Below are 26,879 nucleotides of genomic sequence, written 5' to 3'. Positions count from 1 at the left end.
CAACATATTGGATTGACAAATTCAAACCTAATATTTTTGTGATTTTGAAGATTTTGACTTGTATTTGAGGTTGACCATTATTTTGAATTATATTTCGATTGTATCGAAGTTTATTTAGATTTTAATCAGAATTATAATTTTGTTGATTTTTTTACTAAAAAAAATTAGGGTAAAATATGTTTTTGGTCCCTTAACTTTCAATGAATTTTGGAATTAGTCCATTTTGAAACTTTGGACCAATTTAACCCTCCATCTTTCAAAATACGTGGATTTAGTCATTTTAATCAAATTTTGTTGGGTTTATTTGATGTTTCGTATGCATCTCAGGATTATAGTTGAGTTATTTATACTGTTTGACACACTTTTGCTTTAATGTTAAGGCAAATACTATTATGAAACGCGCTTTAAATAACAAATAAACTTAACAAAATTTGATTAAAAAGATTAAATTCACATATTTCGAAATATCAAATAATAAATTAGTCCAAAATTTCAAAATGGACTCATTCCAAAACTATATTTAATTCAAAAAATTATATTTAATTTTTAAGTGAGTTACTAAGTCAACTCATTTAATGATCAACAAATTTAATTCGAATTTTTTTAATTTATTAATAAATTAGTGGAGTTAGATGTACTAGATGGACCACCAATAATAAACGGGATAATATGTTTTGATCGCTCTAATTTTATGGGGGTCTTACGGGTCTTCTGATTTCTACTATAACCAAAACCAAATCAAAAATGGGATCGCTAAAACATATCTACTCCATGAACACCCTTTCCCCCACTTCCTCTCCTGCGAGCCACTACACAGCGGCAACGAACGTGCATGCCTAACACCATATTTGATCACCATCGCAAACGCGTCCTACTGCCGGCGCACCAGCACCGGAGTACATCCTCCACCACGACGCTTTAGTGCCAACGGAAACCATCACCGGCGACAGAGAGACCACCGCAAGAGAGAAAAACAACCAGATCTGCACCGTGAGAGAGGGACATCACGGCTGGTTATCCTCCACGACAAAGAGCAGAAGCCACCTCTGTGTGCACCTCAACTCCCGCAAACGCAACCAGATGGGAGCCACCGCGACGCAGAACTGCAAAAACAGAACCAACGGAGGAAAAAACTCCGTGCTCCCCACCGGCGCTGGCTAACAACCGCACCACCGCCACCGTGGCTGTGAACCAGAATCACAGCGAACCCAAACCGCCACCACTGCGGAACAATTTGTTTATGTATAGAAGATTGGACAATTGTTTACTATTTGCTTTTTTCCCGGTTGTTATGTAGCAGATTATTATGCAACGAACTATTTGCTTTTTTCACAGTTTTAGTTGATAAAAGTGATGTTCACATTCTATCTTGGATTTTCCTTTTAAATATACTAAATTTGATATGTTACAACGTTTTTTAAATATATTTTAAAATATTAAATTCAGTTTATGAGGAATACGTTCTAGAAGCACGACAGAATAAGAGAAAAAAAAAATGGAAAAGCCTTACCCGCTTTTAGTTCTTTGCTTGAAGACTAATATTTTGATGTGACAACATGTACGATTGTTTAGAAAAATTATACAATGAGTTCTCACATTTTTTTATTTATTAACCTGGTTCATGTTAAATAGTAAAAAGTGAGAAATTGAAAAGTCAAAGTTATAATATAAATGACGTCACTCAACTTCACTCCAAAATGTTTATTGTGGAAATCATACACAAATATCCTTAAACCTTATGCATCAATTACAATAATAATAAATAACAAACAACCTTAAGACATGCATCAATTACAAATAATAAACCACAACACATATGACAAGAAAAACACAACACCAAACCACTTGTTTCATACAACAAGTGATTGTCCAGCATAAAGCGACTTATTTTGTCTGATATAACAGAATGTGAGAAAGGCTAATCCTTTAAGACAGGTTTATGGATTTCCATATATTCAACAAACTCATCTATATACTTTTGGTGCAGTTCTTTGTCCCCAACTATCTTACTCATCTCTTCTGCTTCACTTTTGTAAGTTTTTTCCAACATCACTGCTTTCAATGCATTGGCCAATGATTCCCTGCTGAATTTCTCATCATTCTCACTTCTCTGTACTTTGATCCCTACCCTTTTCTCCTCCATAAGCCTAGCAACTGTAAATTGATCATATTGGAAGGGCAACATAACAAGTGGACACCCAACTTGAAGACCCTCAATCACTGAACTCCAACCACAGTGAGTCAGAAACCCCCCAACAGACCTGTGTGCTAAAATCCTCATCTGTGGTGCCCATGTTCTCCACACCAATCCCTTTCCTGAGTTATTCACAACCAGATCCTGCAACTCAACGTTAGAGGTGTTTTGCTTCTTTAGAACCCAGAAAAATGGAAAACCAGACATTTCTATTCCCTTTGTAATTTCAGTAAATTCTTCATCACTTAGTGTCACTTCACTTCCAAAGGCTACATAAACCACTGACCCTTTTTCCTGTTTTTCTAACCAATTAAAGATGGTATCCCAGTTTTCATCATTGCTGTCTTCACTGAACTTTAGTGAAAGTGGCAATAACCCAATTGGTATCATTGGCTTACTATATGCACTTTTACACAAGTTGAGAGTCTCACCTTCCATCTCCATGCAGCTTCTTGAAGCAATAACTTGAGCAGCATCAAAAGTTATTTGGGTTCGAAACACGTCTGAAACCCCCGATTCATTTCTCTCAAAATGTTCAATATGTTTGTCCCTCAGATACTCACTTGTTTTTGTTCTCATAAATGTTAAAGTAGAATGCAGAATAAATGCAGAAAAAATAGAGAATGAGATGCAGGGGATTCCTAGCTGAGAACATATTGGAGGCAACCAATAGGGTGCAAAGTCGTATATTATCCAATGGGGTTTGCATCTCTCAAGAAACATGGTCAAAGGTTGTTGAAGACCATCAAAAGCCTGCTTGAGGTGTGGAATGAGGTGGTGAGGAATGTCCACTGTGGCCTCTGCATTTTCTGGGAGCTTGTCAACACGGGGCAGTGACAGTTGTATGAGATCCACCAAAGGTTGCAAGTTTTCAGGCACTTTGGGTAGGCGATGGATATTTCTAGGTGTGGAAACGAAAGAAATTTTGTGACCCTTTTGAGCTATGAGTTTTGCAAGCTCAAAAAATGGGCCTATGTGACCAAATGCCAGCCATGGAAACACCACAATGTGAAGCTTCTCGTTCTGCTCCGCCATGGATATGCTTGTGTTTAAGCATGAACATGTGTCTTCTTTATCATGAATGGTTATTTATTGTCCGATATGTAGAAAATTGAGTAGTGTATCTCTTGTAGTTTCCCACATTAGTGCCAACCTTTTGGACCACAAATGTCGCACACGTTCCTTGAAATCCAACACATGTGATCCCGCTCACTTCAACTCATCAATTCTGATCAGTAATATCTGTGCCCGTGAATCGCGTGGGTTTCAAATATTATATTATATTTATTATTATTTGAGTTTATAAAAATATAATTACAATTTCTTTTATAAAATTAAATAACAATATTTCAATGGCTTTTATGATGAAAAATCTATTTAAGTTATTTATCTTTATTTTTAACAAAATATAGTACAAAATTATTTCAAATTTTATATCAAGATGGAAAATAATCAAAATTAAGAATTGAAATTCAATTTAAATGAAACATCATTGACAAAAAGAAAAATATGAACATCTTTCTCCCATAAAAAGTTTTACTAAATAAAAATAAAGAGTATAAAAAACTTAATAATGATGCATAAAAAAAGTTTAATTTATAATTTTTTACATTTTTTTTATTATAAATTTTAAATTTTGTTATGAAATAAAGGGAATAACAGAGAAGAATAATAGATAATAAAGAAGAGAAGAAACAATTGAGAATAGAGAACGAGAGAATAGGGAGCAACTCATATGTATATTTATTGATAGGAAGAGTCCTATTTATAGATACAATATGTAATCCATAAAGAAAACAAATCAACTTAGTTAATACAAATATTTACCATAAAGAGTAATGAATCATATGAGTAAATGTATCAAATCAATGGACAATCATTAATTCATAACACTCCCCCTTGAGTGTCCATTGATAAAGAATGTGCCTCGTTAAAACCTTACTAGAAAAAACCCTTTGGGATAAAAAAAACCTAGTGAAGGAAAAAGAGTACAACATTCTGTATTCTTTAATACAATATTGTTCATCACATATTCTATTTCTCCCCCTCATGTAAATTTACATCATTAAGGTGACAGAGTCCGAATTTGTGAGTCATTTGCTCAAAAGTTTTTCTTGGCAAAAACTTTACAAATAGACTTGTCATATTTTCAGAAGAAAGAATTTTTGGATATCTATATCATCCTTTCAATTGAACAATACACTATTGTCTTCATAGATGGTTGTTGATTCCATCTTTCTCGGGGATAGTCACAAGTTTCTTGCACATGTTGAATTATAAACCTTAACCAAACATATTCACAACTTTTCTCGTAATTTTGTATGATTAGACGATGTTGCTACTATGGTTTGTTTCATATACCTTCATGAAATCATTGTGCTACCACATGTGTACAAACATCTTGTTTGTGATCAACCATTGTGACATTGTAAGAATATGTAAAATAACATGCATATCCATAACCCATTGGTCTGAATCTGAATCATTTGGATGGAATAAGCTTATATTCGTAGTACCTTTAAAGTAACGAAGTATATGTTTTACTCCAAACCATTTTCTTCTTGTAGTTGAAGAACTATATCTTGCTTAACAAATTTATAGCAAATGCAATAATAGATCGAGTATAATTCGCAAGATACATTAGTGTTTCTATGACACTAAGATATGGTGCTTCTAGACCAAGAAGATCTTCATCATTTTCTTGAGGTCTAAGAAGAGTCTTTATCAACATCTAACGACCTCACAACTATTGGAGTGCATAATGAACATGACTTGTCCATTTAGAACATTTTAAGCACCTTAATCATATAAGCCTCTTGACGTATAAAAATACTTTTATTTAAATACTCAATTTCTAATTTCAAACAAGATTTTGCCCTTCAAAGATCATTCATCTCAAATTCTTTCAATTGCCTTGTGAGCTTATTAGTAGTTTCAACAACGTTTATGTCATCTACATAAACAATAATTATGGCAAATTCATTATTTGGATCTTTTCATATAAATACAAGACCAAATAGGATCATTTTTTATATCCTTCTTTTAATAAGTACTCAATAAGACGGTTATGCCACACACGTCTTGATTTCTTTAATCAATAAAAGAGCATGTTCAATTTTATTGAATAACCCTCTTAAGAATTTGTCTTGTTGGGCAAATAAAATCCTTCAGGGATTTTCATATAAATATGATTCTCAAAAGAATCGTACAAATAGGTTGTAACATCATCCATTAGATGTAAATGCAAACCTTATTGTGCAACTAGGATAATCGAATATTGCAATGTTGTTGCATCCAATACTAGTGAATATGTTTTTTCACAAATCAATACAAGGTTTTGTGAACAACCTTGAGCAACCAATTGTGCTTTGTATCTAACAATTTCATCATTCTTAATTTGATTTTTGTGCAAAAATCCATATGTACCCAACGAGTTTCATAACTTTAGGTGTGCGAACTATATGTTCAAAAACCTTTCGTTTAGCAAACAAATATAATTATGCTTCTTTGCATATTTTCATTTTTGGCCAATCTTTTCTTTGTCGACAATCTTCAATGATCATTGCTTATTGATCCTCATTGTCATTCATAGCATTCATCGCTATGTTATTGATAATGTTAATTTTTACCATTATCCAAGCTATATTTCATTAGCAAAATCATCTCTTCCAAAGCTTTTAACCTACTTAATCCTCAATTTTACCTTACTTTTGTAAATAAATACATTTTGGGTTACATTTATCTAAATATACCACTAATCCCCATTTTTTGTGTCCTTTTTGTAGATGGAAAGCTTTGTCCAAAAATCCAGATTAATGAGTGACCCAGAATAGCAAGGAGAAGAAGAAAAATGCCAACAGGAAGTGTCTGGCGACACGAAGCAAGCGCCAGGCGAAACAGACCGCCAGTCAAGCGCCAACCAAGCGCCAGCCAGGCGCCCTTGTTACGAACCGCCTGGCGGTAACTGGACACCGCCGGGCGGTAGCTGCCAGTTTTGCCCCCTGTTTGCTCGATACCGCCTGGCGGTGAGACCCTTCCGCCAGGCGCCAGTGTTCGCTGATGTGGCAAGTTGGCTCTTTTTCTTCTGTCTTCGCGAGGGGAAACGTATCTTGGACACTTGGGAGCTCGAACAACACGTCTTGAAACGCTTGGAGGTCTGCTAGGGCTTGTGGGAACAACTCCATCTTCCTCTTTGTGTCTCCTCCCTCTTCCATTTCCATTTTGTAAGCTTGAGCTCTCCATGACAATGGAGAGCTAAACCCATTTTTGTTGGGGTTAGATGTAGCCACTGAACTCTTATGTATTTTCGAATGGTTTAAATATATATATGCTTCTTCCATTGATTTCTAGTATCTTTGTTTATGTATTTAAGGCTTGCTTTGTTTTACCCATTCATTGCATGATATTTGGGTCATTAGGTATTGGAAAATATCTCTTGAAACATAGAATTTGAACAAGATACCTAATGGAACTTGTATCTAGGAATGGAACTTGACCCATTAGTTGTCTTAAACCCTAATTTGTAAAGCAGGTTTATTTATTTAGGGATTCAAGGAATTGACTCTAAATAAGGGAACCTAGGCTCATTCAACTAAGGGATTAGAGTTTGAGTAGACTTGTGGGTTGACATTAGTAATTAATGGAGAAGAGTTTTATTGTTTAATATACATGAGAGTGAAGTAGGTGAAGTCTAACTCCAACAATATCAATCCATTGCATTTCTAGTCTTTACCATTTTCTAGAGTCTTCAAATATCCAAGTTCAATTTTACTTGTTTATGAAACATTTACTTTATTGCATACAAAAACCCAAATTATGAATTTATTCATTAGTTTAAATTAGTCACTAATTACGCAAATATTTAGTATACACGAGTCTCTTGGGAAACGATATCGCGGTCTTACCGGTTACTACTTGCGCGACTTGGTACACTTGCCAAAGTCTTAACAGTTATAAGTAAAAGTTTCGTCAATGTTAACTTTATTTTGGTTCCATATTATATGATTCATGACATAATTTATTGAGATCTCATCATTTTCAACCATTTCAGGTACCTGAGGTTCTTCTTGAACCGAACCATTAATTATGTCAAATGAATCTTTTGGGATTTCAACCTTTTCGATTAGGTTATTTTGCATATTAGCCCCCTTTCTCATTCAAGAGTTTTTATCTTTGGAACCAATAGGTCTACCACGCTTCAAACGTGTTCACATGAGTTTTTCAACCCTTTTTTTTTTCGCATCATAATAAATGATCATGTCAAACAAGGCAATCATTTTGATTTGTAAACTTCTGGTTTACCATGACATGCATTTAAATTGTACTAATAAACTTGTAGTACAAACTATAAGAGAATGTTGATAATTTCTCCAATACACTTTCTTTTTCAACTCAATCATAGAGATATAAAGATATTTCATATCTTTTTTATTGTTTGTCTGAATATAATATCCATTCAGACAAATATCATTGAAACTTAATAAGTTTCTATTCAACTTCTTGGTAGAAGTATAGTAGCTCTTTTAGAGTCTTCAAATATATTTGTAGTACTATAAATAATACTAACATCGATGTCTCACATTATCAAACAAGAGAAAAATTTATTACTCTTGAGAATTGTATAAGTTGTTGTACTATCAATAAGACGCATATCTTTTGGTACTAGTGCAAAACATTCGTTTTTCATATAAACGTAAATATCAATATGAGATTTTTTTTTTCACACTCTCATAATCAATTAGGTGATCAATGCTTTCATTTGCTTTAGCAAAGAAAATAACAATATTAAGATGAGTAGCATCCATATGGCCATAATCAGAATCACCATCTTCATAAGCAAAATGTGTTTCTATGTTCTTCTCATTATTTGTAAGATGCTCTGGTGTACAATAAGTACAACTCAAATGACCTTTACCATCGTAATGATAATATATACCTTCATCTTTTTGTCAATTTTTTTTCACATTATCGTGCTACTTCTGGTGACAAAATGTGTCTTTGAAATTTTCTTTATAACCATGTCCAAAATCAAGATCATGATCGATCATGAAAATATAAATCAAATGTTGCTGCATTCACTTCTGGGAATGGAGCAGAACCAATTTGGACAGGTTTCATGATTTTCTTAAGGTCAAAAACTCATTGCTTTGTTCAGCCATACAAAGGCATGAAATAAATTCATAATATTGATTGCTGCATTCACTTCTGGGAATGGAGCATATTAGGTGAATCTCATGATTTTTCATCAAAAGCTTTATTGCTTTGTCCAGCCAGCCATACATAGGCATGAAATAAATTCACAATATTTGTGAAATCTCTTTTCACAATATTTTTGTCATGTTGCTTAGATGCTTTATTTCTTTATTTAATGGTATCTCAATATCCATTGCATCTAAATATATTTCAACATTTAAAATCCAATATAAGGAATTCTTCCTTGTAATATCAAGGATCACAAATCCAAATTTTGCAACCTTTCGTGTGTTTAGAACTAGCACATAAAATAATTATATTAATAATAATAATAATAATCACCGTCAAAATAAAAATAAAAATAATAAGACGAAGATGAAAATTGATAAAGTTAAATAATTCTTATCACAAGAGGAAGAATATAAGGTAAAATTATAATTTGAGAAAGGATTAGAAAAAGCCTGGATTGAGACACGCATAACACTGTCATTATAGAGAAAAAGCTTCCACTAGTCCTCAATTGGTTGGAGCATCGTGCTGATAACATGTTATGAAATAAAGGGAATAACAGAGAAGAATAATAGATAATAAAGAAGAGAAGAAACAATAGAGAATAGAGAACGAGAGAATAGGGAGCAACTCATCTGTATATTATTATTGATAGGAAGAGTCATATTTATAGATACAATATGTAATCCATAAAGGAAACAAATCAACTTAGTTAATACAAATATTTACCATAAAGAGTAATGAATCATATGAGATGAGTAAATGTATCAAATCAATGGACAATCATTAATTCATAACAAATTTAAATTTGTTGCCACGTTTTTATAGTATTTTTCCATATGTTTCAAACCATTACAAGCCACATAGAAATAAAGTAAACCGGCATAAAACACAACTAGACACAACATCATATAGCCTAAGGCATATATAATTTTTTTTTCTGTGTTTTATCATAATATTTGAATTATTTATATTATTTGATACATTTTTACTTTAGTATTAGATGAAAAACATATTTAAAAATATCAAATAGATTTAATAAAATTTGGTTAAAATAACTAAATTCACATATTTTAAAAATAAAAAATTAAATTGGTTTAAAATTTAAAAAAATAATTCTAATTTTAGACTGACATAATATTAATGATATAATAATAATAATGAGTAAAAAGAATATACAATTATAAATCGATAATTAAATAATGAAAATAAAGTAAAAGACTTCGAACAGAAAGCGTAACCTAAAATGTTGGTACGTTAGTTATTACAGGAAAGGATGCACGGACGGATCTTCTTAAGGATAGAGAGGAACTATGGTCCCAAAATTTTAATTTTTTTAATTATATATAGGTTAAAATACTCCTTTGGTCCATGTTTTTGTTGAAAAATCTCAAATAGGTCCTAAGATTTTTTTTTAGGTCCATATTTTTGAAAATGTGTAACAATTAGACCCATTCCGTTAGTTTAGAGTTAACGGTGTTAAGGATATGCCACATGTCAGCTTCTCATTTTTTTGAATTTTTTAAATTTTTTAAATTTTTTAAATTTTTTTTAAATTTTTTAAATTTTTTTTTAAATTTTTTTTTAATTTTTTTAAAATTTTTAAATTTTTTTTTTAAATTATTCATGCCACGTGTCACATTAATATTGTGCCACGTGTCAAGTCAGTAAGGTGACACGTGTCAAGTCATTGTTTGAATCTCAATTTGGTCCATATATTTGTTATTTTAATTATATTTCAGTCCATTTTTTTTTTATTTTTAATTTCATCCTTTCCAAATTGAGATCAAATTTAACTTTTCTATAAATTTTATAATGATATTTTTATTAAACATTTTAATAATATTAAGTTTATTTTATATTTTGTTTTAAAATTTTAAAATATTTATTTTAACTTGTTACAAAATTGTTTTAAATAATTTATATACAAATGTTAGAGTTGGTTTAAAATTAACAATTTTATAAATTTAAATATAAAATTTTAAAATAATTTTGTAAAAAGTTAAAATAAATATATTTAAAAAAATTTTAAAAAATGGACTGAAATGTAATAAAAATAACAAATATATGGACCAAATTGAGATTCAGATAATGATTTGACACGTGTCACCTTACTGACTTGACACGTGGCACAATACTGACGTGACATGTGGCATGAATAATTTTAAAAAAAAAAATTCAAAAAAAAAAAATTTAAAAATTTAAAAATTTAAAAATTGTAAAAAAAATTCAAAAAAATGTGGAGCTGACACGTGGCATATCCTTAACACCGTTAACTCTATACTAACGGAATGAGCCTAATTGTTACACATTTTCAAAAATATGGACCTAATTGAGACTAAAAAAAATCTTAGGACCTATTTGAGATTTTTCAACAAAAACATGGACCAAGGGAGTATTTTAACCTTTTATATATATATATATATATATATATATATATATATATATATATATATATATATATTATAAATATATTTAAAAGATTTTAAATTGTAGATAGTATATTTTAGAAGTCGATGAAAATTAAATTGTGTATCTTTTTATTTCTTTTATAAAGCACAACATTTAATATTAAAATAAATAATTAAATATAAAATTAAATATAATAAATAATAAAGATATTTAGGTTTAATTTCTCTTTTAGTTTCGATTTTTATCAAAAAATTGATACTAAAATTATGTTAATTATATCAACAAAGCAAACTATTCATATTAAGAGTTTCAATTTTAATGAAAAAGTCATTGATCCGTTTCAAAAAATTTAATAAAATTTATCGTAAAAGACCAACTTGCATCAGTTTTTAAAAAATCGAGACCAAATAAATTAAAACTAAAAAAACCAGAGGACCAACTTAAACATTCTAAAACAAAAACATGAATCAAAAGAGTAATTACACCAAATATTTATTAAGATAATTGATAATTTTTATTTTTATTCTCATTATCTTTTTAGTTTTTTCACACATTATAATCATTTCACTCTCATATGTTTTCTTTTTGTTTTTGTAAAAACACAAAAGTTAGACACAAACTCAGTATTGGGTTGAGAGTGGTGTCAATGCCTTATGTGGTTGGGCTCAGGTTTCATTGGTGTGTTGTATCTCCCCAGTGAAACCCCCTCTGTAAACCTAGCAATCTCTTGTCTCACTTGATAATGTTTTTACCTCATAAGTTTTTTCTATATTCATTTTTTGATTAATATAGAAGAAAAATAAATAATGTATTATGTGTTTTTTTATAACCGATTTTTAATTGTGACTTGACTATAATATATTTTTATTTTAATAATTACATGTCTCAATTTTTTATTAGATTATGATAAATTATTTTTTAATATCATTTACAAAAAAATGTATATTGATAAAGAATAAAAGAATAAATTTATTTTTTAAAAATGATAAAAAAGAAATTATTGATGGAAATAAGATAAACTCTACTTTTTCACATTTTTTAATGCATTATTCTAATAATCAAATTATTCAATTAAAAAAATTAATTTTTAAAATATTATACTTATGATTGAATCTAATTATCTCAAAATTATATTAATTTGACCCTTTTAATACTTTTCCTCCAGATTGCCGCTGAAAACATATGCAGCAAACTCATGGAAACTAATGAATAGATGCTAAAAGCTTTTATTTCACATCATAAATTTCTTTGCCCCCAGATTTGGATTACGAGTAGAGATGTCAATGTGAGCTGGAACCCGTGAGCCAACCCGGCTCACCCCGGGTTCGAGCCGGGTCGGGTTGGGAAAAAAAAAACTTTTGCGATAATGGGTCAAAACGGGTTGAGCTCACTTAACCCGCGAGCTATGTGAGTTCGAGCCGGGTTATGGTGAGCTGACCCACCAACCCACCTTTATTAAAAAAATGTAATTTAATAAAATTAATATTTCATTCAGAATCTGAAAAATGCAACGCAATCCCTAACTTCTTTCTCATTTTCATTTTTCACCCACGCAGACGCAATCCCCTTCCCTCTCATTGGTGTCCGTCGCGGTGGTGCCACAGGTGGTGGTCGTCGATCGTTCTTTGGCAGTGGTGGTCGACGTTGGTGCCAGCCGTTCCGTGGTGGTCGAGCCGCAATCCCCAACCTAGTTCTCTTCTCATTTTAATTTTCGACCCACACAGACGCAGTCCCCTTCCCTCTCACTGGTGTCCGTCGCGGTGGTGCCACAGGTGGTGGTCGTCGATCGTTCTTTGGCGGCGGTGGTCGACGTTGGTGCCGGCCGTTCCGTGGTGGTCGAGCCGCAATCCCCAACCTAGTTCTCTTCTCATTTTAATTTTCGACCCACACAAACGCAGTCCCCTTCCCTCTCACTGGTGTCCGTCGCGGTGGTGCCACAGGTGGTGGTCGTCGATCGTTCTTTGGCGGCGGTGGTCGACGTTGGTGCCGGCCGTTTCGTGGTGGTCGAGCCGCAATCCCCAACCTAGTTCTCTTCTCATTTTAATTTTCGACCCACACAGACTCAATTCCCTTCCCTCTCTCACTGGTGTCCGTCGCGGTGGTGCATAGAGGTGGTGGTCGTCGGTCGTTCTTTGGCGGCGGTGGTCGACGTTGGTGTCGGCCGTTCCGTGGTGGTCGAGTCGACGCTTCTTCTGCTCCTGCTGCTCCTCTGCTTAGCCACTCTCACTCGGTACTGCGACGTCATTTTCATGTTTCTTTCTTTCTCTGTTTACATCTCAAATGAAACTTTTCATTTGTGCATTTTTTTTCTTGACTTAGGTGAAGTTGCGATTGAACACCCATCAATGTGGAGTTCGTCCTTGCTCTGTATAAAGATATAACTGTTCTGTTAAGGTATGCTCTATAAACTCTCTCTTGTATGTGCGCACATGCTTTGGGCAGATTTGTTTATGTGAGGTGTTAAGTATTCCAATAACAACTACTGTTGCTAGTGAGTCTGCATTTAGCATTGGTGGTCACGTGCTTAACAAGTATCGATCTAATCTTCTTCCTGACAATGTTCAAGCACTGATTTTAACTCAAAATTGGTTACATGGATTTGAAAATATTGGTAATGTATTTTTTCACACTTTTCTTTACATCATACCTCTAATTCTAAATTATATTATTTCGTAATAGTTTCTTCTTGATTTTGAAGATGAAGATAATGAAGATGATCAAAAGGAAGAGGAAGTTGTTCTAGACTTTTCAATCCATGACTCCAATGCACCTCATGTGTAGTAATTCTAGGTAAGGAAACAAAAACTTGTAGTTTTCTGCATACTGTCTCTGTCTCTGGTATTACCCATACATGATTTTGGAAAACAGAAACATTAATGGAATATACCTTAATAAGTTGTACTGTGTCCATGATCACTTCTATTCACCAAATTTTCTTTGCTACTGTCATTTTTCATGTCATCACCATGAGCAGATCAGGGCAACCACCAGATTTGAAGAAGTGAGTGCTTCTACCATTCTTCACTTCAATTTTATTTACTTTCTTCGTTTTAATTTTCTCAATCACTCGCTGCGAATTGATCTACAATGGTCTTTTGTTTGGGGGATGCACAGGTAGATGGACAAGAAGCTTCAGAGTGTGTTGTTGCTAATTTTCTTTTCTTTTAGTCTATTTTATCTTGTTGCATGATTTACGAGTTTGAGGAGAAAACTGGGAGTGGTTATAGTTGTAAGAATCTTCCAAACAGTAATGTCTGGAGAAGTATTTAGCTTGGGTACTTTTATGATTTAAGCTTAATGTGTTTTATAATTTTACCTTGATCATTTCACTGTTTATATCATCTCTAGATTTAAGTTCAGTGCAACTCTACCCAATTTCACTGTTTATATACTCTAGCTTGGTGTATTGGTGTCCAATCAAATCCAAAGCATTTGTTGTGCTTATTTTAAAACTAGTATTTAACCAATCAATACTTTTATCTTTTTAAGTATGATATGAATTAGTTTCTAAACCTTTTACTTTAAATCTTTTTATTCATCACCATTGATTACATAACTCATGAATATGTGCTTTTTATTACTTTCTAAATTGTTCTTGTTTTATCATGCTTTTTGCAGTCATTTAGCAGCTGCCAAATTATGTTTTTTGCAAGGGGAAGGTTTTGTTTTTTTGCAGTTCGTGTAGGACAAGATTTTGAGAACTGCACATGTTAGAAGAGTGGCAAAGGGAGATAGATAAAGCAATTGGAAGATGACAAGATTCAAACATGAACCAAATTTTTTGAATTACCACGATAAAGATGTGTACTATTTTCATTTATGTTTTGTTGAATACAATGATAGAAATTTCCTAGTATGAGCCTTGTAGTGAGCATGATGGAAACACATTGGTACTTGATTTTATTGTAATTATCATCTCATACATTACTTAAAAAATTATTTAAATATTAAAATATTTAAAAATTTAAAAATAAATAAAATTTTAATTTTGTATGCGGGTTGGTGAGCCAACCCACTTAACCCACCAACCCGTGGTGGGTTGAGCCGGGTTGTAAAAAATCTGGCTCACCTTAAAGTGAGCCGGGTTGGGCTCACTCGTTTTCTGACCCGGCCCGTGGTGAGCCAACCCGTGTGAGCCGGGTTGGCTCACTTTGACATGTCTAGTTACGAGACAACCTTACGCGCTGCGTTATTATATAATACAAATATTACTAATATGAGAATAAAAATAAAATAAATATGAAACAATAAATAAATAATTGAATAATAATACTAATAATAAAATATACAATAAAATATAAAAAATAATATTTTAATTAAAATTGATATATATATTTATATCAAATATAAATAATAATTTAACAAATAATTTTGATAACGTAAGATTTAATTATGTTTTTAATCTTTATTTTTGTTTAAAAATATCGGTTTGATTCCTTTATAAATTTTAATTAGATCCCGGTTTTTATTAAAGGGTAGCAAATATGTACTTTCTTTTAAGTTATGGTAAACCGCTTGAAGTGAAGTGAAGAGTGTGAGGTGATATAGTTATACGTGATGAAAGAGTGAGAAGGATAATAAAAATAAAAGTAATTAATGACGTGACACAAAAATGAAAAAGTTATTTAATATTTAATATTAATTTCGAAATATGTAATTAAAGAGAGAGCGAGAGTGAGTCTGGTGTTTGTTCAACTTATGCTTAGACTCCAAATTCTATTGCTACTGCTAAGGTATTCGGTAACAGACAACAAAAACATCATCTTCTATTGTTTCTTCTTCTTCCACACTCTTCACCACAGTTGCGCTATTTCATTTCTTGTTCACTACCTTTCAAGGTTCCGTTTGTGATGGGTTCATAGCCACAAATGTGGTTGTTTCCAAGATTAAAAATTTTGATCCTGAGAATGCTTCAAAAATCATCGGTACATCTTCTCAAGAACCTTGAAGAGTCTGAACTCATTTCTTTGGCATGTAGCCCTAACCCTGTGCTCCACACTCTCATGGCTTTTTTTGTATTTTAAAGTTTATTGGAAGTTAAATTTATATAAATGGATTCTTTATTTATTTATTTTTTTACAAAAATGGATTATGTCGACAGTTTTTTTTATTTATTTTGGAATTTATTGGAAGTCAAATTTGTATAAATGAGTTTTTTATTTATACTTTTATTGCGAAAATGAGTCAAGTTGATAGGATGGAAATGTTTGGAAAAAATGAAGTCGTACATAACAATTTCACTTTTTCACTTTTTCAATTTTTTTTTGTTTTTTTATTTTTTTTTTTATAAAATTGATAACTGAAAAATTTTAAAAGAACAAGAACGTAACTGAAAATTTAAAAAAAAAAATATCAAAACTGAAAAAATTTATAAAAAAAAGAAAAATAATGAAAACTGGAAAATTTGAAAATAACCGTTAAATCTGAAAAAAAAAATAAAATAAAAAGATCCGAGAGATTTAAAAAAAATAATGAAAAGTGAAATTTAAAAAAATTAAAAATAAGAAAAACTGAAAAGTTTGAAAAAAAAATAAGTGAAAAGTGAAGTCTTCGTGTTGAAGAACCACTTCACTTTTCAATTTAAACAAAGTCATCCTCTCCAACAAAGACATTACTTTAAACCAAAAACAAAAACAAAATCGAAAGGGTGGAGGACGACTTCATCCTAAATGTCGTCCTCCCCTATGACAACTTGACCCACATTTATAAAAAAAAAAATTAATGAATCCTATTTTACAATTATGTGGTCAAAGGACCCTGAAATAAAAAAAAAAAAAACCACTCTCATTCTCAGGGTTAAGACCCACATGGCTATCGCACTTTCAACTCCTCTTCCTCCTTCCCCTCTTAACCTAAAAGACTGTACTTTATAATGTGGAGAATGTTTAACCTAAAAGATAAATCAAACAATCATGAAACAAAAAGCACCCATTTTCACAACTTTTTCCCAGAATGAAAGGCACAAACGTGAATGCCCCCCTTCGTTTCGGCCCACAAACGTAAGATATGTTCAAAAGGAACAAAAAAAGATCCAATTCATGTACTCAAAAGTCTTTGAAAAGAAGGAAAGCAAAGATTTTAAAGACAAAAAAAGACCAATCCACGAATTCAATCTCTAGGTTTACAGAGGGAGTTTCACCGAGGAGATACAACACTAATGAGACCTGAGCCTAACCACACAAGGCATTAACATCACTTTCAACTCAAAATCTTAAGAAAATGGGTTTATGAGTCTTTATCTTTATATAATGCTATACTTTCTCAAAGGAACTTCTCCCTCCACCTCCAATACTTTCTCCTGTACCCCCAAAATTCTTTTTAATTCCAGTTTTATCCTCTCAGTAAAAAGTAATTTTTTTCTCTTTATACTTGTTCCAGCAACCCACCTCCTGCACCTCCAATATTTTGAAACCACTACTCCTCTTTTTTGTTTGCTCGTGCAGTACACCCCCAATATTTTTGAAACCATTTGACGTGACTCATTCTCTCTTCTTTCTTCTTTCTTCTTGTGATGTAAAAGATTGACCATTGTGTTAGTTTTAAGATAGTTTTTTCTTTTCAACTCCTACAGGGTATATTTTCAACTTATCACAGCTCACAAAGCCATCAAAAGAACAATAATCTATAATCTATAGAATAACCAATAAACCTCATTAACTGTACCATCTCACTCTTTCGGTGAGAATGAGAAGAAATAAATTCTAAGCTACTAAACTCTTACTTTTATCTCCCCCATTTAAGCGTGCTTCAGATAAATGGACACGAGTATCCACAATTGTTTTTATATCACATTGCAATCTCTTGTGAAAATCCTTGAACATGTTGAACCGCCAAACAACATTATATTCTGAAATAAAAAGGAAAAGGAGGAAAGAGTTATATCAAGACTATACATTTTTGTTCATTCCACTGTAGAATAGAGAACAAACTGCAGTGGAAATTGTAGAGTTATATGAAGACTCTTAGACATGGAGACTATTTATCACTTCTTCTGACTAAGAAACTCGTTCACTTTTCCACTCACTTAATCACTTCACTCACCTTCCAACGCCCCACTTTAACTTACACACATCACCCCACCCTCACATTCACCTTACACACCCTTGTATACTTCCACTTTTTTTTTTTATTATGCACGAATCCAACATAACAACTTTCATTCAACTTCACATTCCTCTATCATCACCAATAAAGATGACCGGAGAACATCCCACCATGTGCCAGGAGGGAGATTCCACCCCCTGCGCCGCCATCACCTGCCTTAAAAACGTTGTCCTCACTGCTGTTGAAGAACATGTACTCGTTTTGAGGAGAGAGCTTGAAATGGGTGCTGTTGTCCAAGTTGAAGGGTCTGGTGGGATGAAACCTCTCACCATCCTCGCAGCTCCACATGAAGGGATCGGTCACCACCACGTGTGGATCAGCGTAGCTAACGTTACGAACCGGGTATCTTCCCGAAGGGGCTTTTTTGTAAATCTGGATCATTTTGACCAATAATTTGTAAATATGGGTCATTTGATTTTTTTTTTTTGTAAATCTGGGTTATGTCGTCAGGGGAGGACGACATTCAAGAAGAAGTCGTCTTCCCAAAGGCCGGTTTCCTTTATTTTTTTAAAATCGAAGTCGCTAGGCAGGAGGCCGATTTTTGCACTGAAGTCGTCAGGCAAAAGATCGGTTTCTGTTTCTTTTTAACGTTGCACTTTTATTTTATTTTTTAAAAATTTTCAGTTTTCTTTTTTTTAACCTCAATTTATTTTACACAATTTTCTTAAGAGTAGTTATTACATTTAATTTATTGGGAATTAATTTTTTTATTGGTAAAATAAATTAATTTTAAAAAATACAGAAATAACATAATTTAAATGCGCAAACTAAATGATACGTAATAAAAATAACAGAATAAAAATTACATAATAAAAATAACAGAATAAAAATTACATAATAAAAATAACACAATAAAAATTACATAATAAAAATAACATAATAAAAATTACATAATAAAAATAACACAATAAAAATTACATAATAAAATTATTGACGATAGGGACAGTTGCCCCTATGATGTCCTTCATTTCTACAATATGAACATTTGCTTCGTCTATTTAGATTTGGTTCATCCATCTCATTATGGATTCTATTAGTTGGTGGTCTTCCCCTTACCCTATGGCGCATGTTTGGGTCTGGAATGAAATTTGGTCTGGTGTATGGTGACCAATATTCTTTATTCCTAACCGGATGAAATTGTATTTCATACGCTTTATTGATGTTGTAGAGGCTATAAACTGGATGGATGTATGAGGTTAGGTCTATATGCGAAAAAGAGCAAACAACTATTACGTGGTGACAAGGCAGTCGAAGAGATTGAAAATGACCACAATCACACCACCAATCATTTAATCTAACTGTAAAAGACATTGGTAGGCGGTGATCATGTGGAGAAAACATCTCTTGAACTTGAAATTCATTATTTTCTCTTAAGTATCGACGAACTTGACACATTCCCGCTTGTTGTTGATTTTTTCTAATGATAGCATTAATTTCCTCTGTATATTGGTGGCCTGCCCGTAACATGGAGTCTGCCTTAACCCCTTTCTCAACAAACCATGTTGCGGTCCTTTCAAATGTTGCCTTAATTAGAGCACAAATTGGTAATGAACGAGCTCTTTTTAAAACAGAATTCATACATTCTGCCAGGTTTGTTGTCATGTGCCCAAATCTACTACCTCCATCGTAGGCCTGAGTCCATTTTTGTAGTGGTATCCTATCAATCCAAGATGCCACTTTTGGTGAATAGGATCTCAAAGCTGCCAATTTAGCATCCAATATGGGTTGTTTCACCTCGTAAGCTGTAAAAATATAATTATATTAATTAGTTTAATTATTGAATGTGGTGAATGAAAGAAAAAAATTATTACCCATATTCTTTAACCGGTTCTTCAATTCGTGATTCTTGAATTTTTTGTTGAAATTTGAAGCAATATGACGTATGCAGTATACTGATTGCAGTCCATCTGCTACCCATTGTACTTCTTCAGATTGTAGGGCTGCCAATATGCCTTTCCCCCTGTCTGTTATCAAGCACAGGTTTGATTGTGGTGTAACATGCTCCCTTAAGAGTTGAAAAAACCATATTAAGGCCTCCTTTATTTCTCCTTTCACTATTGCGAAGGCCAAAGGGAATATGTTACGTGACCCATCTTGAGCTAGTGCGGTTAGCAATGTCCCTTGATATCTTCCTGTCAGAAATGTCCCATCTACTTGGACAACTTGCTTGCAATAGTTAAATCCTTGGATGCATGGTCCAAAAGACCAAAATACGCGTTCCATAATATAGCAAGAAGGGTCAAGCTGGCCACTTACTTGTACAGGAGATCCAGTGCATTGAATTATTGTGCCGGGATTGCTTTGTTGTACAGCTTGATACCACCTGGGAAGTTCATTGTAAGACTCTTCCCAATCTCCGAACTCCTTAGCAAGCGCTTTTTGCTTACCATTTCAGGCTTTGTCATATGAAATTGAATATCCGAAACGATTTTTAATTTCGGCTACCAAACTTTTGATAGGTATGGAAGGATTTTCCTTTACAGAGTTCATCACAATAGAACCAATTTGGTTGGAATCAAGGTTGACATGATCTGCAGGTTGCATGGTTGACAAACACGTGTGTGATCCGTCAATTTTTCTAATTTCCCAATTCAAACTTCGCTTGCTATAAGCAGCCCGTAAACGCCACGGGCAGCCTATTTTGTAGTCGACACATCGACATATAAATTTTTCAGATATGCTCTCAACAACAGCAAATCTATAACCATTGTCAATATGGTATTTCTTAATACATGACACTGTGGACTCTTTTATGTCAAAAGACATGCCAACACATAGTGAATTTTCAGTCACTGAATTTGAAGCTTGAAGTGAGGTGTGACTTGATGACCCACTATGATCCGTTGTATGGACTGTATATTGGTCGGTAACCAACTCATCTTCACTAAAATCAAACAAAATATCTGGATATTGATTCAATTAATCTGCCATTTGTGTATAAATTTGAATAAGGTACGAACAAAACAAACTGGATGAGTCTCTCCTAAAATGATACTGAAATGAGTATAAGTATTAACTTTAAGAGACCCTGCTTCCTATAAATATTAACTTTAAGAGACCCTGCTTCCTGCCCACGAGCACATTTCGTATGGCTGAAGCCACTTTTAATTACAGCGTCTTTCTCTTAAAAGTAAGCGACTTCATTAATTAAACCACCCACTTCATTAAACACATGTCAGCATGGACCACCCACTTCATTAAACACAAACCGGTGCATGTCAGGACGAAGTTGGTGGCCATTAAAGAGAAATCGTTAGGCCACCTAACGACTTCAATTGAATGTCGTCCGCGTGGATGACGACTTTAATTGGGTGTCGTCCGCGTTAGTGACGACTTTGGCTTCACTCGGTCTGACACCATCACACGCGCGCAATTATTTTGCTTGACTGTGTGTTGACTGTGCGCTGCACCACCACCACAGAACCAGTGTAATTAATGGAGTGGCAGAGATTCCTCCTACTCCCTATGCCATGTAGAGCTAAAAATTTGCATGCATTCGTCCAAAATGGTGGCAGCCTTTACACCTTTAATTGAATGCTCTCACAACCACAAGCCACAGCCAGCTTTTAAAATTTGATGGACAATGCATTGTGGAAAATCACGTGAAGAGATTTCGAGTATTGGTTCAAATACTCTCAAGTTGCACACATTCATCACTTTGTGCATTCAGCTTGGATTAGCAGTTTGAGGTTGCGCGCATTGGGAGAGTTTTCAACACTTCACCACACATTTCATTGCTTCTACTTTCAAGGTTCAACTATCTTTTAATATTTTGTTGTCAATTAATTTTCAGATTATGTTCTAATTTTTATTTTCAATTTCTAAACACGTTTAGCATGGCACAAAATGGACGTCTACCCCGGGATATATCACTACTTCGGCTTCAACACGAACATATCACTCACGACTTATGGGAAGGACGGGAAAGAGTTCTTAGACCGAGAAGATTTGGAGTTTGGATACTAAACAACCAAGACATACTTGATCCCCGTGTCATAAATTTAATTAAACGGTTTGGATTCGGACACGCCTTATATATCCCGGACATGGATGTCAACCACTTCCTCATCAGTTCTTTATTAGAAAGGTGGAGATCAGAAACTCACACATTTCACTTCCCCCATGGAGAGACTACTGTGACACTAGAGGATGTAGCCGTCCTCCTTGGCCTACCGATAGACGGAGATATGGTCACTGGTCCCACTACGGTTCAGGACATATTCGCCACCTTCCATGAACACCTAGGTGTCATCCCACCACCGACGGTGATAAGAGGGAACTCAATTAGAGTTTCTTGGTTAAACTCTACTTTCCAACAGCTTCTACCGAATGTAAACAATGAGGTTATTGCTCAATATGCGAGAGCGTACATTCTCACATTGATTGGAAGCATTTTAATGCCAGACACGTCTGCAACTAGGGTACATGTCATGTATCTACTTAGGCTAGCTGACTTAAATGTAGTCAGGAATTATAGTTGGGGGTCTGCAGTTTTGGCCTGCCTATATCGTTGCCTAGATCATGGCATTCACCTACGCCAAGAAAATATTGGTGGATGCATGATCTTGTTACAATGTTGGGCTTGGGAGAGGATTACTTCTATAGCCCCACAACTTCAACCTTTAAGTGATCAAGAGGTGGCTGATGGGGATGGTTTCCTTGTCTATAGAAGGTAAAAAGCTAACTTTTAAATTATTTTTTTTTGTCATTTAACTAACTTGAAATTGCTACATTTTTTTAGGTGGATGAATGTAACGCATCGGATAAATCCAGCTTCAATTTCAGTTACTGAATTTCGGTTGAGATTTGATCAACTACGTACAAGACAGGTAATATTTAAGGTAAATCAAAGCTTTTTTTTTTAACATTTCAAACTAATGTCTACAATTTTGTTTCAGTTCTTGTGGAGGCCTTACACTTGACAAGAAGTTAGTCGATTGATTGTGGTTGACATCCCTTCGGTATCTAGAGCAACAGTCCCAATAATTTGTTTTGCCACAGTAGAAATCCATCATGCGGATAGGGTGATGCGTCAGTTTGGTTTAAGACAACACATTCTGCCTGAGCCGGTTAACCTGGATCAAGTTCACAGGGATGACTTGAGGGGGAGAAACGACAGAGATTGGGTAGGACATCATCACTAGTGGATTGCAATTTGGAATGATTGACAAAATCGGATCGTTCAAGGTACACCTTTCAGCGGAAACGGCCATTTGCGTGATGAAACACTGTATATGCAGTGGCACATAAACCACACTATCCGCTACATATCTCCATTGACAAAATCTTCTGACGATGGGGTTATTTATACTACAATGTTGTACATCTATTTATCATACATACTTATTCATAACAATAACCATGTTATTTATTTTATAGTACGATATGTCACAAGAACCTTCCCAGCCTACTTCACAACCCTACACTGGCCATGTTGGGTCTTCTCCAGATTTCATACATCATCCCCAACCCTTTTTCAGACACTCGCCTATGGGTCAGGGTCAAATGTTTGGACATTCACATCCTCAATTTGGCAACCCATCAAACACCTCATTCCAACACGTCCCTTCTCCATATGGTTTCTTCCCGCATCAGTCAAGTTATGGTGCTGGTCCATCACATATGTTTGGCACCACAACCATGACACCACCATCTGCCTATTATCCAGGATCTTCATCATCAATGCCAGTTTATCCTTCGCCAATGCCTTGCCAATCACCACAAATTCCGCAAAATGTCCAAAGTCATCAAGATGAAGATGATGATGATGATGATGATGATGATGATGATGATGAACCACAACAACAACAACCTCCAACACGTCCCAACAGACCCAGAAGAAGACCAACATGTGGAACTAGAGGACATAGATGACTGTTTTATTATTTTCTAGTAACTAAATTATTGTATTTTATTTTTTAATCAATTTAAAAATATATTAATGTTTATTTTTATTTTTTTAATTTATTATATTTATTGTGAAAAAAAACTCAAAATGAAGTCGTCATCTGCAAAGACGACTTCACCACGCGCCAAACAAAAACCGTTTCCCTACCTGACGACTTTGTTGTTTTAAAAAAATAAAATAAACCGTTATCATGGAGGACGACTTCAGCCTTTTTTGAGGGACCCCCAAATACAAGAGGGACCCTTTTTTACAAATTTGAGATAAAAGGGACCCTCAAATACAAAAAAGCCTCCCGAAGGGGTTCTGAGTTTGAGTTTTCCCTAGTTGGAACATGCAGAAATGTGTCTGTAGTATGGGCTTTCACATCCGTCGTCGATGCCGAAGGGGTACTTGATGGGGATGTCCCCGTAGGATGTTCTGCACACACTGGATTGAGATGTTGTGAGAGTGAAAAATGATGAGAAAATTAGTGATAATGAGATTGTGTGAATGAGAGAGAGAAGCGATTAGATTCGAGAGACATAGCGCAACTTTACCGTCTTCATACTCGTCGAGCTCCACTTTGACGACAAGGAGTGGTTGTTGCTGCTGCTCCGGGTAACCGCGACGCGAAGAAAGGAGGGGGAGGCGAGCAACGTTGCCGCGATATGTGAAGAAAGGAGGGGCACAAAAGCTAACACCACTAAGAGTGATAACTGACGGTGAAGGAATTGCACCTATGCAAGGGCTCAACCTCAAAGCCTTGATCAAATTCGTTTCACAAAATTGAGAAATGGATCTCAAGATCTGTTTTAGCTTTTTTTTTCATTTTTTTTATAAAACGGACGTCGCAAATCCGTTTCACAAAAACCAGAAATGGATTTCAACTTCCGTTTCGTTGTTTTTTTATTTGTTTTTTGTGAGTGTGTGTTTTCTTTTGAAACATATGTTGAAATTCGTTTAAGAGAAGTGTGAAATGGATCTCGAAATCTGTTTCATTAAATCTTTCAAAAAAATTTAATGAAACGTATGTCGAGATCCGTTTCACACTTCTCTGAAACGGATCTGGACATCCGTTTGGTAAAAAAAGCCATATGAAACAGAAACGGATGTTGAAATCCGTTCCAGAAAAGTGTGAAACAGAACTCGAGATCCATTTCATTAAATGTTTTTGCAAAATTTAATGAAACAAATTTCGAGATCCGTTTCACACTTCTATAAAACGGATTTCAACATCCGTTTCAGTGAAAATCCCAGAAAATGACTACATCAGTTTCGCATTTTATTGAACATCAGTAATCATCACAAAATGACATATAACTCCATGCAACAGAGAAAGATTCTAAAAGACCATTAATAAAAAACGAATACTAACCTGGAATGTGCAAAGAACGAGGAAAACTTTAAGAAATTTGAACCACGTGTGGATGACCTTGCAGAGTTTGGAGCACCTGAAGCAGGACCCAATTCACACAAAACGAAACCAGGGACCACTACCACTGCAAAAGCACTTTCAAATGAAAATGAAAGAGAGAAAGTTGGGACCACTACTCTGAGGATAATAATGAGAACGGAGGAAGGAGAAGAAAGAAAACGAAGGAAGAAGAAAGACAACGGAGGAAGGAGAAATACATGAATTGAAGGTGCAACATCGTAAATACCAGCCAGCCGCAATAAATTTTGTTTAATTATCTCAACCACCGAGACAAGTAAAAAATTAATTAGGGTCAATTATGTCATTTTTTAGAGTACTGAAGAATCTTTGGGTCAGGGAGAAACTCCCTTCTCATTTCTAGCCAATGTGAAACTTAGACTCACACTTGAATTCCTAACAATTTGCACTAAAGGAGCTACTCAACAAGTGATGTTGGTTTTGGGTGAGAAGAAGATGCCCATGGATTTGGGTACCAGCTGTGACTTTACTTTGCAAGAGGGTTTTGTAAAAATGACAACAATTCCAAGTTTCTTCATGCCGCTTTCACTGATTGGCTAGATGCCACCGTTGAGTTTATGGTATTTACATAAACCCTAATTTCGAAATTAGTATAAAATACTAAATAACCTTTTCATTTATTTATGTACCACGTCAGTAATTATTTTCATTTTTATTATTCTTCTTACTCTTTCATCATATACGAAATCATGTCATCTCAGTGTTCACTCCATACCATTTATCACAATTTAAATGAAGAACATCTATGATACCATTTTATAAAAATAAAGAACTAATTGAGACTTATAAATAAAGATTAGTGGATAAGTATGACCTCAAAACTCTTTGACTCAAATATATTTTATGTTTTCCTGAGTATATATTTATCCGGTAGGAATACAGTACAAATTGTTTATCGATAAAATATCTCTAATAAATAATATGAAATTAGTTTATTAAGTCTAAAAATATTAAAAAATATATATCAAATTAATCTAATAAAATTAGAAATATCATAAGACATCACTGTAAAGTGTATAAGTGTGGACTTAGAAAAGAAAAACTTATAAATTATAACAGTGCAAGTTTGATATCATAGTTTTCATTAAAAGATACTTAGATTTTGGGGGCGAAGGAATTGCAACTTATCATATAATTAAAATGTTGTATTTGGAATCGTGAACCTTTTTTTAATCATATAGTAAAATATACAAAACGAAACAAAAATGTGAAAACCTGTGGATTGAAATTAATGAAAGAGAAGTCCGCAAGATTTTGAGCATGATGACCCTTCGTTGCGTCGTGAATCCCTTCATGCAAACTACAAGTTCCACAAAACATCCTCTTTGTCCCATTTTTGTACATTATCATAATGATGAATTGATATGTTTTGATTAAAATTTCTTATACTCGATCATTTTCTACATTTTTGCCATTTCTGGTCAGAATAAACAAGATTAACAAACTAAATGGCATAAATTATTGCAAGTCGCACATTGATTAGAGATAAGGTCGATCTATAATATATATATATATATATATATATATATATATATATATATATATATATATATAAGTGACTGCAAATCTCATCTTACAAACTAGTTTTGTAGGGTTGAGTTAGGTTTAAAATCCATCCCATATCGGAT

General features: G+C 33.8%; 1 protein-coding gene, 1 long non-coding RNA gene and 1 pseudogene across 2 annotated transcripts; 1 reads left to right on the top strand and 2 right to left on the bottom strand.

Moving 5' to 3' along the window:
- Positions 1 to 1,728: 1,728 nt before the first annotated feature.
- Positions 1,729 to 3,378, bottom strand: LOC114166542 (putative UDP-rhamnose:rhamnosyltransferase 1 pseudogene; annotated as a pseudogene).
- An 8,933-nt stretch (positions 3,379 to 12,311) lies between these two features.
- Positions 12,312 to 14,663, top strand: LOC114166490 (uncharacterized). Its single transcript, XR_003599941.2, has 6 exons — positions 12,312 to 13,037; positions 13,127 to 13,201; positions 13,300 to 13,418; positions 13,506 to 13,597; positions 13,782 to 13,808; positions 14,426 to 14,663. It is a non-coding gene; the product is annotated as an uncharacterized LOC114166490 (long non-coding RNA).
- A 3,326-nt stretch (positions 14,664 to 17,989) lies between these two features.
- LOC114166959 (uncharacterized) lies at positions 17,990 to 20,677 on the bottom strand. Its single transcript, XM_085668141.1, has 4 exons — positions 20,393 to 20,677; positions 19,723 to 20,293; positions 19,298 to 19,653; positions 17,990 to 18,283 (listed from the first exon to the last, which is right to left on the bottom strand). The coding sequence occupies exons 1-4, from the start codon at positions 20,675 to 20,677 to the stop codon at positions 17,990 to 17,992; spliced, it is 1,506 nt and encodes a 501-aa protein (XP_085524267.1).
- Between the last annotated feature and the right edge of the window lie 6,202 nt (positions 20,678 to 26,879).

Source organism: Vigna unguiculata, chromosome 10 (genome assembly GCF_037176805.1).
Source record: "Vigna unguiculata cultivar grain cowpea cultivar isolate G323 ecotype 2 chromosome 10, ASM3717680v1, whole genome shotgun sequence".
NCBI lineage: Eukaryota > Viridiplantae > Streptophyta > Magnoliopsida > Fabales > Fabaceae > Vigna > Vigna unguiculata.
Note: the sequence above shows the minus strand (reverse complement) of the source record. Positions and strands in the feature narration are given on the sequence as shown.

Bases quoted from the DNA above. Each gene is read 5' to 3' on its own strand.
- LOC114166959 (XM_085668141.1), bottom strand. From the start codon at position 20,677: ATGTCTTTTGACATAAAAGAGTCCACAGTGTCATGTATTAAGAAATAC. The intron at 19,654-19,722 runs GTAATAATTTTT...ATATTTTTACAG, and splicing joins GAACCGGTTAAAGAATATGG to CTTACGAGGTGAAACAACCC. The intron at 18,284-19,297 runs GTTCGTCGATAC...AAAATGATCCAG, and splicing joins AACAAGCGGGAATGTGTCAA to ATTTACAAAAAAGCCCCTTC.